The 12,388-nt window shown below is 36.8% G+C and overlaps 1 protein-coding gene across 1 annotated transcript in view; it reads left to right on the top strand.

The window, feature by feature from the left end:
* loxl4.L (lysyl oxidase like 4 L homeolog) overlaps nucleotides 1-12,388 on the top strand; it is a 43,228-nt gene that overhangs the window by 15,159 nt on the left and 15,681 nt on the right. Inside the window, exons 4-7 of the mRNA XM_018224734.2 lie at nucleotides 6,380-6,418; nucleotides 6,582-6,795; nucleotides 8,385-8,568; nucleotides 9,302-9,456. Of these exons, the coding sequence (XP_018080223.1) occupies nucleotides 6,380-6,418; nucleotides 6,582-6,795; nucleotides 8,385-8,568; nucleotides 9,302-9,456 (592 nt within the window). The remainder of the gene's footprint in view (nucleotides 1-6,379; nucleotides 6,419-6,581; nucleotides 6,796-8,384; nucleotides 8,569-9,301; nucleotides 9,457-12,388) is intronic.

The raw sequence follows: 12,388 nt of genomic DNA, 5'->3' as shown, positions 1-12,388 counted from the left end.
ATGCTTTAATGTGTGGCCAAACATTTGATACCTTGCTCACTTCAGTCTTACATGTTTCAGTCCTAACAGTATTTTAATTCCTTGGGGAGCAAAACTACTGTACATGCTGTGAAATAGACTATATTGTCAAATCCAAGCACATTTTTAGCCAAAATTATTTGGACACTCACCTAAACACACTTGTTCTTAAAGGAGAACTAAAGCCTAACTAAAGAAGTAGCTAGAAATGTTGTACATTATGTTTTGGGCTTCTGTACCAGCACAAGGCAACCACAGCCCTTTAGCAGTAAAGATCTGTGGAACTAGCATTAGAATTTAATAATCAGCCCTGTAGCATCAGCTTATATTACAGGCAAACCTCATTTTCTGCTTGATAATTTGTGATGACCCCTAAGCTTAGCTTCTCAACAGCTGCTTAGAGCCCACTGAGCATGTGAGTGTCACAGACACTTTCCAAGATGGTGACCCCCTGTGACAAGTTTGATGTCCTGGATCATTGCTGCTATTGAGAATCTGAAACCTTAAGCTGATGCAATAAATTAGGTATATTAAATATGGCATTTTTAGCTATATTCATTTTTAGGGTTTAGTTCTCCTTTCAGTGGAACAATCACTGCAGAGTTCTAAAATGTCTCCAGAAACAATGTTAGTACAAGAACTATTGATAGAAAGTATGGGGTTTTTATGGGTGATCAGAGACAAACCCTAAACATCATGTGCAATGGCAAGTCTCAGCTGGAGTGGAGTCAAGATCACTGCCATGGAGCAGTGGAAAAATATATCCTCTGCAGTTATGAATGGAATTTCCCTATCTGGCTTTGGCAGATGCCAGGAGAACACTATGGGGGGGAAACTAATTAAAAGTCACAGGCGTTATTTAAAATGGCGTCTTTGTGAATGTTTTAGCACTGCTCGCAGTGTAGAATCAGTCGCTGACAAATATTACATTGCGAACACCTGCTCTGGAGATTCGTTAAATATTTTGTTACAAAAAAGGTTTTGCAATTGTGAAATTTTATTACATCCACTGCAAACGTTCACAAAAACTATATGGTTACAAACTTTGCGATGAAGTTGTTGAGGTCTTTAATCAGTCAAAAACTACACAAACATCGCTAATGTTCGCAAATTGTTTGTGCTACCAAAACATATTACATTCCCCCTTAAAGGAGAAGGAAAGGTTAAAACAAAGTAAGCCTTATCAGAAAGGTCCATCTAAATATACCAGTAAAACCCCAAAGTAATGCTGCTCTGAGTCCCCTGTCAAAAGAAACACCACATTTCTTTCCTTCTATTGTGTACTCATGGGCTTCTGTATCAGACTTCCTGTTTTCAGCTTAAACTTCATTGCCCTGGGCAAGAGCATGCTCAGTTTGCTTCTCTTCCCCCCCCCTCCCTTCTCTACTGTAATCTGAGCCAAGAGCAGGGAGAGACTCAGGCAGGAAGTGATGTCACACCATGTTAATACTGCAGCTCCTATCCTAAACTAACAGAGAGTTTCTAGAGCTTTTTACTCAGGTATGGTAAAACATTCTACAGAATAAATATAGCATTCTAGCTTGCACTATTGCAGCTAATCTATTGGCAATAAAATCCCTCCATAGCTTTCCTTTTCCTTTAATGCAACGGGAAACTTTTGTGGAGGAGGAGTAATGGTTTGGCACTGTTTTTCTTGGTTTGAGCTAGTGGCTCTGGTTCCACTGAAATCAAAGTCATGATTCGAGGTAATCACAATTAATGATAACTATACCCCCAGTATGTAATACCAGCTTATCTATGAATCTACTGTATCTTTGGAATACTATATATTATCTATCTTTGGAATATTTATGAAAACGGTGTAGTGCTTTGAACTTGCTTGGGGTATCTATATCTCTTTAGCCATGTGACTGCACCTTCCTTTACTCAAGCAAAATCATTTTTTCATTCAAGCAAACAGCTCTTAAATTTATAGCATAGGCTGTCACAGAGGTCTGTTACAGATTTACTATGAGAATAGAAGAGCATACCTAAATAAATGAAATATGTAAAGTGTAAATGGGACATAATCCTCTTGTAGTGTCTTAACTTAATTAGATATGCAAAACGCATTCTCCAATAAGATTCATGAGTGCAGCACTAGTTGCTTCCCAAAATCAGGTTTAAATATGGACAGCTAGGGAAAAAAAAGTAAATCAAGTCATTATTAGATTGTCTGCTATTTTTTCCCTAATTAACATGACCTTATAAATTCCCCCTTATTCATTTTTTTCCTCAGTTGGCAATACTATTTTAGTGCCAGAAATATACACTTCTAGCACCAATTATATTCATTTCTATTGTTGTACAATGCACCATGCCAGGCAAAATAATACATTTCATAGGAGAAAGCCCTGGCATAGAAAGCAGTCTGGTTCTCTAATGGTTCTAGGTCTGTTCTGTATAATTACTGTAGTCCTTGATAGGCCAATGACATGTTATTGATTGGGCCATTGACCTTCTAACATCTATTAATAGCATAACTCTTACTGTAGACTGTAGTGCTGCATAGGATTAGGAGGTTATTATATCAACATTTATTTTCTGCCATTTAAGTGGATTTACCTGCTGTAATATAAAAAGGGGAAAGGTAATGAGAACATTTTTACTTTCAGTACACAACATAGTATTATGTTGCAATACAATAAGGTATCATTCAGATTGATGACAGCCCTGTTCCAACCCACTGTTTTCAGTCGATACTTGACCTTTTCTGTTGAGTGGTGTCTAATGAATATGAAATATATTAGTTCTGGATTAGAAATATATGATTGAAGGAAAGCAGTAGAAAGCCTATCATTTACATGTGCTCTATATGTTTTGCTATAATCATATGCATTTCCTTGCCCTTAATCTATAGGTTAGCATTTACTTAAGTGGATGCTTAAGAGAATGGAGAAGCTGTATGTTTCCCACTATTTTTTCCAGTAGTTGTAGCAATCATCGTTTTTTACGCTCATCACATAAACCTAATTCAAGATAACTACAGAATTATTACTACCTTCCACTGTATATAAAGTGCTTGGGTTCCAGTATCCCTTTCATCTTTATGTACAGTTCAGTTAATGCTTTTCAGCACTCAGAAACATAGAAACCAAGTGACCACATGAGTGACACTGGTGATTGACAGATTGCACACACTATTGTAGCAGCCAATCACCATGAGCTTTCTAGAGGTCATTTAAATTCTTGGGGGTTTCTGTTGGTTTTCCTTTAGAAAGTCTCCTCTAGCAGGTCTCCATTTTTATCTAACTGCCGAGTCACAGACTGGGAGGCCATTTATTTTAATTCCTTTTTACAGTGTTGATGATAATAATTGAGTCACTCAGGCTTGGGGTACATAAACTCCAGGTCTTTAATTTGGTAAAGTGGTATACGCAAATTGTCATAATTAAGATACTATATCAGTATATACACTATTAAGTATTGGTCTTTGTTGTTTTGTGTATCTTGAGAGTTCACATTAACAGTATTTATGATAAAAGAAGTCTGAATTTGCAATTGGTCTTTATTTTTATATTAAGGGGGTTATCTACTATACCTCGATTTTTTTCTGGTCGAGGTTTTTTGGGCACAAACTCGAATTTTTAGAGAAAAAGTAAACTCAAAGTTCTCAAGATTTATTATATCCCCCAAAGGTGCTTAAAGTTCAAATCCACAATCTCAAACTTGCTGAGGTCATGTCGAAGTCAATGGCAGATATATTTAAATATATCAGGATTTGCGCTGGAATTGTACAAATTTTTCGGATTTCATACCCGAATTGCTCAAGTTTTCTGGGTTATTGTCCAAAACCCCTGCATTTTTTTGATTATTGGAAAAATATATAGATTCGGTGTGACATCCAAAAAAATTTGTAGGATTCGAGTATTCACAAGATTTTATCGAGTTTTTTTCTGACCCGACTTTTACTACGGTAGTTATTTTATTGATAAATAAGATAAAATCTTTGGTGGCACTATTTAGTAAATAACCCCCCTTAATGTTTTATTTCATTTGTTCAGTTTGTGTTCCAGATTCCATAATTATATTCTGAGCTGTTTTATACTGTATATGAAAGTACGGTACTTCACATTGCTTTTCCTTTGCATGGGAAATCATTTACTGTCATTTGCTTATTTGGGAACTGCCATGAGCCCAACATGCAGGTTCTCCCTTTCCTACAGGGTAAGATTAATATACATTGAATAAGGGATAACCTGCCCATTAAACTATAGCACCACTGGTTTGGAATCTACCCCATTGGGATATTTACGTACCCTTAGTTTTAATAAATAAGGACTTTAATATCTGACTATACCATTATCGTTTATCATATAAAAACAATGTGCTTTTAAAGAGTTAATCCTCTGCCTTTGGCACATCTGTGGATTTACAGGAGCAATGTTATTTTAATCCATGACTTCAGTGCCTGTCAAGAAACTGCCACCCGAACACAATTAACATTTTGCATGTTCATCAATGCAAACATTTAAATATCAAGCGTCTTAAATATTAATACATATTTGATTAAAAGTTTAGGGCCAACAAATGCTTATTGATGACTTTAATTAAACGGAGGCTTCCTTGCCCCATCTAATATTCTTTAACTATAAAGAAACTGTTCTTGACGATTAAACAATGTATTTCTGCTCTGCCTGTGTCTAAACACTAAACATTTTTAAGTCTTGATGTTGTTTGACAGCAAATGAGGCACTTATGGTTTCAAGAACATGGTGCTTGACTTTGTAATAAGTCAACGGAAGGAACAGGGGAACTAGAAAGATTACTGTAGAAGGAATTAAAAACATAAATGCTGTCATTTTCTCACTGTACATTTTTGAAAAATGTGTTGATAAAGCTGTCTCAAGGTTCTAAGCAACTCCAATAACACGTGTGAATTATCAAATCCCTCAAGAGATTGACTGAAGGAAGCCGAATATCCTTACTGGCAGTAAGAAACCTGCAAATGAAGTATTGGCCCTCCCTAGTGATTACTCCAGTTTTAATGCTGAATACAAGAACAGTTCAACATTCAGATTACAAACAATAAATTGTGGCTTATATATAAACATTTGGCAAATTTGCACCTGAGCAGTAACCCATAGCAACCAATCAGTCATTAGCATTTTTCAGCCAGCTGCAGGTAGAACAATAAAACCAAACATCTGATTGGTTGCTATACGTTCCTGCTCATGACCAGATTTGCCCAGTATATATAAATGAGCCCCAATCAAATGTTAAATAGTTCTTGTCCTTGTAAATAACCCTTTTTGAAATTTGTACAAATATTGAATTTCCTATGTGTTGAATAAGTGACATAAACACAACTTTCTGCCTTATAATGATACAGGGATACATGTGACACTACTATGATGATTTGGTTAAATTATTCTGATAAATAAAGACTAACTAGGAAGTCTTTATGGTGCCCATATACAATGTGACAAAATATTATAATTAACTCCATCATTATCCACCATTTATGTAGCAATAGAGAATCTAGAGTTCTCTAGAAATAAATACCATAGAATATACTATTATATAGGAATAAGATCATGTGTTATCATCAGTGAAACTCCACTAAAACTACCTTTGAGCATGGCATCTAAACATATAATATAGCAATCGGGCCATGGCTTTTGTGCCTATTGATTAGGTATTTTGGACATCCAAAAATTTCAGAATATCTCCAGTGCAGCTCTAGAAACAACATGGTCTCCCATAACTAGGGATACACTGAATCCATAATTTTTTGTATTTATCCGAATTCCAAATTCTCCATAAAAGATTTGCCCAAATAAGCCAAATCCAAACCTAATTTATTATGCAAATGTAGTACAATAATTAATAATAAACTACATACTGTACATTTTGAATGAAAAAAATATCATGTTCAACTGTCCAGAGTGTTAAACACACATGAATTTATAGTTTAAACTGTGCTAGAATTTTGTCAAATTCCGAATCTTAAATTTGGTGCATCCCTACCGATAAAATACTGTAAAAGCTCTTTTTTGTTCATTTATCCTTCTAGAAAATGTCCTGCCATAACTATAAAGCAATTGTAGATGGAGCAGACCTCATTAGGGAGAGATACAGTAGACAGGCTGTATTTGCTTTGTTAGGCCATAGGAACAGATTAACTTTTTTTTAATTTAATGATGCTACATCTTTACAATAACAGCCTTCACATGGTATTGTTTTTTTTTAAAACTTCTGAACAATGGACAACTAGCCTTGAAACATTGTGCTATTGGTAAATATGTGATTGCCAAGATATTGGGCAATGTATTCATACTTTTTGTTTTTATGTTGATGCTCAGAAAAAAATAAATGGGTTGACATTTTTAGATGGTAATGTTTGCCCTCTTTTTTATAGGAAACTTTGGAATCTGAAGCTGAAAGTTCCCAAATCAAGGTAACCAAAGATTCTTTTGTACTAATACAGACCGAGTAGCTAAATGCAAAGATAATAACTAATCTTACTTAACCTGTAACCAAAATATTGGGCTATAATTAGTATTTAAAGTTACTACAAGGGTTGCTATGGGTTTATTTTATTGTGCTTCTTTGTTTCCTAGGCTAAAAGCCCTGAGCAAAAGGAAAATGTTCTGGATCCACAAAGTCAGTTGCACAGGAAATGAGCCCCACCTATCCAACTGCAAAGTACTAATCTCCCCGAAAAATCTAAAGCCTGCTTGCAACAATGGAATGCACGCCATAGTAAAGTGTGTTGCATCACCTTCCGTTGCCAATGGCAATGGAAATAACTACCAAAAGGCATTTAGAACAATGGTAAGATGACTGTACAGGACTTAACTCTACCAGTATATAGTGCTAATACATTGTCATTTTTTTCTTGTATGGAAAGTAAACAGTAAGTAAACTTTTTTTAATATTTGAGATCACTTTTGTTGCACAGGAAATCTCAGCAACAAAGCAGCATCTTGGACAGTGACGTTACTAGTGCACCGGGACCTCATGCAAAAAAATCTTCATAGGGGCCCAGCGCACTCCCATCCTCATGGCTACTTCCTGTCCCGCCCATGCCCACCTCCGCACCACCCACATCCCACTCAGACTCCGCCCACCCCTGCCCGACTTGCTTTCCCTTCCTCACTGTAAGAGAGCAGCTGGGGAGGAGGTTTTTTTTTTATTAGCTATAGAGGAAGCAGACCCCACAGTCTGGGCCCTCTGCAACTGCGGGCTCTTCTTCCTCTATAGTTACGACACTGATCTTGGATATTTTTGCGTTTTCCAACCTTTTCCAATTTTTGAGATTTGTCAATCAAAAAAAAGTCATGAAAATTCCAATGAAAAACGTTGGCAGCTATTTAACCGGGTATAACTCCTTGCATAAAATATGAAAAAAGTGTATTGTCAGCTTTAAAGCTGTTTTATTTTGAAATTGTATAAACAAATTGAACAATGTGATTTTTGTTGTTGCAATCAAGTTTTTTCCCCAAGACTTGATGAGATTGAATTTTTTTGATTCAAGTTTTTTGTAACATGCTAGCAGTGATAGATAGAGTTGCCCGTTACTTTGAGGCAGGTGTTTGTTTTTTTTTTTTAGTTGTTCATTTATAAATTGAGCAAGAAATCATGTTTAATATTTACCCACACTTGCTATATTGTGCTTTGTTATTGGAGTTTGTTATTGTGGAACCTTTTATAAAAACTGTATTTAGGTACTCTTTAGAGCTGAGTTGTTTGTGGTGCATATATTTGTGCTTACCTAATCTAAACATGGCATACTTTTTAATATGAAAGGGTAAATGCATATCAAAAGTATTTTGTTATTTCTTAATGCTTAAGGTATGGACTTTGTACCCTGTTGAAGGAAAGAAAATGGAGATAGGGGTGGATTATTCCACATTAAGTGGCAGATAATGGTACTTATGTATGTCCAGAAAAAATATCAAGTTAGCAAATGGGTTTAAAAAATGGGAACAATATAAAGAATCACATTTTTTAACCTTGGTACACCCATTTCACTAACTTTATCCTTAATAACTGAGCACCTTGGTATAAGGGTTATGTATTTTTTAGCAGCTAGACTAGACGGGTACACAGGTATTATAGACACACAAGATAGAAATTGGTCAGATGGATAGCTACCCTAAAGATACAGGTTGTTTACTGCATCTGTTCAATTTTATGTAGCATTGTAAATGGTTCTTTTGTGTGCATTTTGCCAGTCTGATTCTGTCTTTAAGAGTTGTACAGCAGAGAAAAGTGCAGTCAGAGACAGCTGTTGCACCATGTGCTATTGTAGTCAATTCTTTTGGCAATTTGCTAACAGTAGTTCATTATCTTTTTTCTCATGATCTGTCTAAGTCACCTGCAGAGACTATAATAAGAATTGTGCTCTTCTGTATTCCTAGGAACCTTTGGTGAGACTAAGATCAGGGCCCCATCCTGGAGAGGGCAGGGTGGAAGTGCTAAAGAATGGAAAATGGGGTACAGTATGTGATGACAAGTGGAACCTTGTTTCAGCCAGTGTTGTATGTCGGGAGCTGGGATATGGATCTGCTAAAGAAGCCATTACTGGAGGCCAATTGGGACAAGGTAGTTCATTTTTGTATTTCCATTTTACATGCAGATCTAATTGTGGTTTAATAAATTAACATACTATTATGCAATGCATTGGCAATTAGTGTTTTGTGAATACTGGTAAAATACCACTGCCTAATAATAGGGGAATAAATTAACAACAATAAAGTCATGTTAAAATGGTTTTGACAAGCATTAAAAAAGCTGCTAGTAATATTAATAATATGACTGGGGCTATTTTTCCTTGAAGAAGAACAGTTGATCTTTTTATAACTGAAACAAGCTTAAATACCCTGACTATCACTTGCACATACTTAAAAATTATTATTGTGCACAGAAGTTTTGACTTTATTTACATGAAACTTTATTAATAGATGCTAGTGTATTTAATAATCACATCATGTAATGTAGTCTTATCATGGAACATAATTATGCCACCCCAAAGCCAAGTATGGTATGCACTATATGATTTTGCAATGTTTAAACCTTATATTTCCATCTTTACTTACACATTAGTCAATGTGGACATGTTCTACATGGGACATTCTAAGTAACGGAGGAGACATTTTTCTTTGGCCCCAAAAGATGCAGCTGATGCTATGTCTATTATATCTCTTTGCCATGATTGAATTTCAGCCCATATTTGTGGTCTACAAAATAGAACACAATTGGATGGGCAGATGTATGTGCAGCTTGGCTACAGAACATGAAACTTCATTTTGATTTCACTGCCTACTCTTTATTTCAGGTCTTGGCCCTATACACATGAATGAAGTTGTGTGCACAGGGGAAGAAAAATCTATCACTGAATGCAAGTTTAAAGAAGCCCGTGTGGCAGGTTGTCAGCATGAGGAAGATGCAGCTGTGAGGTGTAACATGCCTGAAATGGGGTATCGCGAGAAGGTGAGGGCAGTCTGATAAAAAAAAAATATTACAGTAAATGATATTTGAAGTTCTATCCAACCTACATCTCTTTGGTGGCTGAGCAACTTACCTCATTCTTGTTGTTGGGATTTGTAGTTTAACCGTGACTAGACTTTCCAGTCTAAGTTTGAAGTATATGGAGCACAAGCAGATTCAGATGGTCTCTGTGAATATGACATGCAGTATCTGGTACTTCATACAGTACTTCCAATGTTCATGTTTGTTTGATCAAGGTAGAGATATAATGTACACATGTGACATTTAAAAAGGATAATGACTTGGGCTAGTGACAATATTTACAGAAATTTGATACACTAGTCAGTGAGATCTTTTCCTAAAGATGGCCATGTATGTAATTTGGACAGGTCAAAAAAAAGCAGATTTCTACCAAATTCAGCATTCAAGTTGTGGGCTGATCATAATATTTGCCTCTTGGTCCCACAATAAGGGGACGATTTAGTAAGGGTAGAATTGAAAATTCTAATTTTTTTATGGTCAAAACTGTCAAATTGGACAGGGTATTATCCAAACTTAATTTGAGTTTTTAAAAAATATTTGAATTAGATTTTCAAGATTTATCATACTCTGGCCCTTTAAAAGTTCAAAGTTAACTATTCGCCACCTAAAACCTGCCGAATTACTGTTTAAGCCAATGGGAGACGTCCAGTGATCAATTAGGAGATGTTTGCAGCCTTCCTGATATTCAAGTTTTTTTTGGAGAAAAAAAACTTGAATTGAGTTTGATTGAATATGAATCGAATTCGATTCAAGTTTTTGGGTCATTTAAATTAGTCCGAGTTTTAAATTAGATTTTATTAATACGTTTTGCCAGGTCGAATTTCGAATTCATTCGAATTTAAGGGAGTTAAAAAACTCACATGAATTCAAAATTCGACCCTTGATAAATGTGCCTCCAAATGTTGAGGGGCAGTGAATTGCTGTTAGTTGTAAACATGATACATAAATATTTCCTAGATGTTATAATCTATTCAGTACGGAAGAGCACTGGGGCCAGCAAAAAAAAAAAAATATGGTGAATTATGACTTTTAAAAGTCATAATTATGACTTTAAATCTCATAATTATGACTTTTAAACTCATAATTATGACTTTAAAAAGTCGAAATTATGACTTTTTTTTTGTAACTTAAATTTTATTTGGTTTAGCATTTAAGTTTCCAAGCATAATAAAAGCACAAGGTACAGACATAACAGGAAAAAAAGTCATGTATATCGTTTTCACAAAGTTCTCAGTTGGTAAAAAAGAAGGAGTGTGGGAGTTAACATGGATGTCAGAGTAAACGTACAGAGTTACAGAGATGGTTGGAAAACATTGAACGACCAGAGGGCTTGAAGTATAGGTCAATGAAGCAATAGAGATGCAAGAGGCCTGCAATAGACAATCATCAGCAATACAATTATCAACATCCTTATTCTCATTCCCCCCCTTCCACCATACGCGTTTGAGATACATAATAGACCCATTTCGACCAAACAGCGTCATGCTTAGGCAAGGATCCGCGATGTTTGGCCGTCATTTCTTCCATTAATTTCATATCCCTGATACGGGAAATTGTCTCGCCTATGGATGGGGCACGAGAAGACTTCCAATTGGAAGTAATAGACAATCTGGCCGCAGTGTAAATGAAATTCAGAAGCTTCTGTTCTGGGGGGGAGATGCCTACATGTGGTAGGCCTAGTATTGCATTAGAGGCCTGAATTGGGATCTCATAGAAAAAGAGTTTCGTCACCAGATCCCTAACCGCTTTCCAAAATGCAGATAGTCTCGGACAGGACCACAATATATGGGAGAGAGAGCCCTCCTGTCCACAAGCCCTCCAGCACAGCGCTGAGGTAGTTGGATACATTTTGCTTAATTTCACCGGGGTATAGTACCAATGGAAGATAGCCTTGTAAACGCTCTCTTTCTGTCTTACACAAGTGACACTTCTCCTGGCATTCTCCCATATGTCCTGCCATTGTTCCAAGGTGTAAGTGGTGGAGAGCTCTCTTTCCCATTGTAGCATATACCTATGTTTAGGAAACGGTTCCTCTAATACAGTGTTAAGTACAGAATAAATAGTCGAGATCAACGCTTTCTGTGGCAGACCCCGGAGACACGTCCTTTCAAAGAACGTCAGTGAGCGAGATGGAGGACGCCCCTGGAACACCCCCTTAATGAAATGTAGAATTTGCAAAAAGTCATAACACCAGGTCTGGGGGATTTGATACTTCTCTTGAAGTTCTGCGAACGAGTGGACTCTATTCTCCAATGGCTTGAGAAAATCATATATTCTAAAGAGGCCCTTGGAACCCCAACGGTTCTGGAAGGCGGGAGACATCCCCGGGATAAAGCGAGGATTAGCCAGAACGGATTGCATAGGGGACGGGAAATTGGTCAAGGGAGATTTCTTGGAGCAATGTTCCCAGAGTCTAATAGTGAATTTAGTTGCCTGCAAAACATTGGGAGGTAACTTCACCGGTTTAGGGGTCTGCCACAGAAGAGCATTCGGGTGAATAGGGGCCAGAGAAAGCGATTCAATGAGTGCCCATCTAGAGGTAGGGTGATATGTGGTCCAGCCTAACACCTGTCTAAGTTGTGCCGCTTCGTAGTATCTGCGGATATTGGGTACTGCCAATCCCCCCTGAGATCTATTCATAGACATTACCTTTCTGGAGACTCTGTGTCTCGACTTCGCCCAAATGAACTTAAAAAACATGGTTTGAATATTCTGCAGGACAGCATTAGGCACCGTCACAGGGAGGGTCTCAAAAAGGTATAACAGTTTAGGCAGGATAGACATCTTAACAGCTGATATCCTACCCAGCCAGGATATCGTGTAAGTGCCCCATTTTTCCAGGAGCGAAGAAATGGATTGCAGAAGGGGGGTATAGTTGTATTTAAATAGTTGA

This window comes from Xenopus laevis, chromosome 7L (assembly GCF_017654675.1).
Source record: "Xenopus laevis strain J_2021 chromosome 7L, Xenopus_laevis_v10.1, whole genome shotgun sequence".
Lineage (NCBI taxonomy): Eukaryota > Metazoa > Chordata > Amphibia > Anura > Pipidae > Xenopus > Xenopus laevis.
Note: the sequence above shows the minus strand (reverse complement) of the source record. Positions and strands in the feature narration are given on the sequence as shown.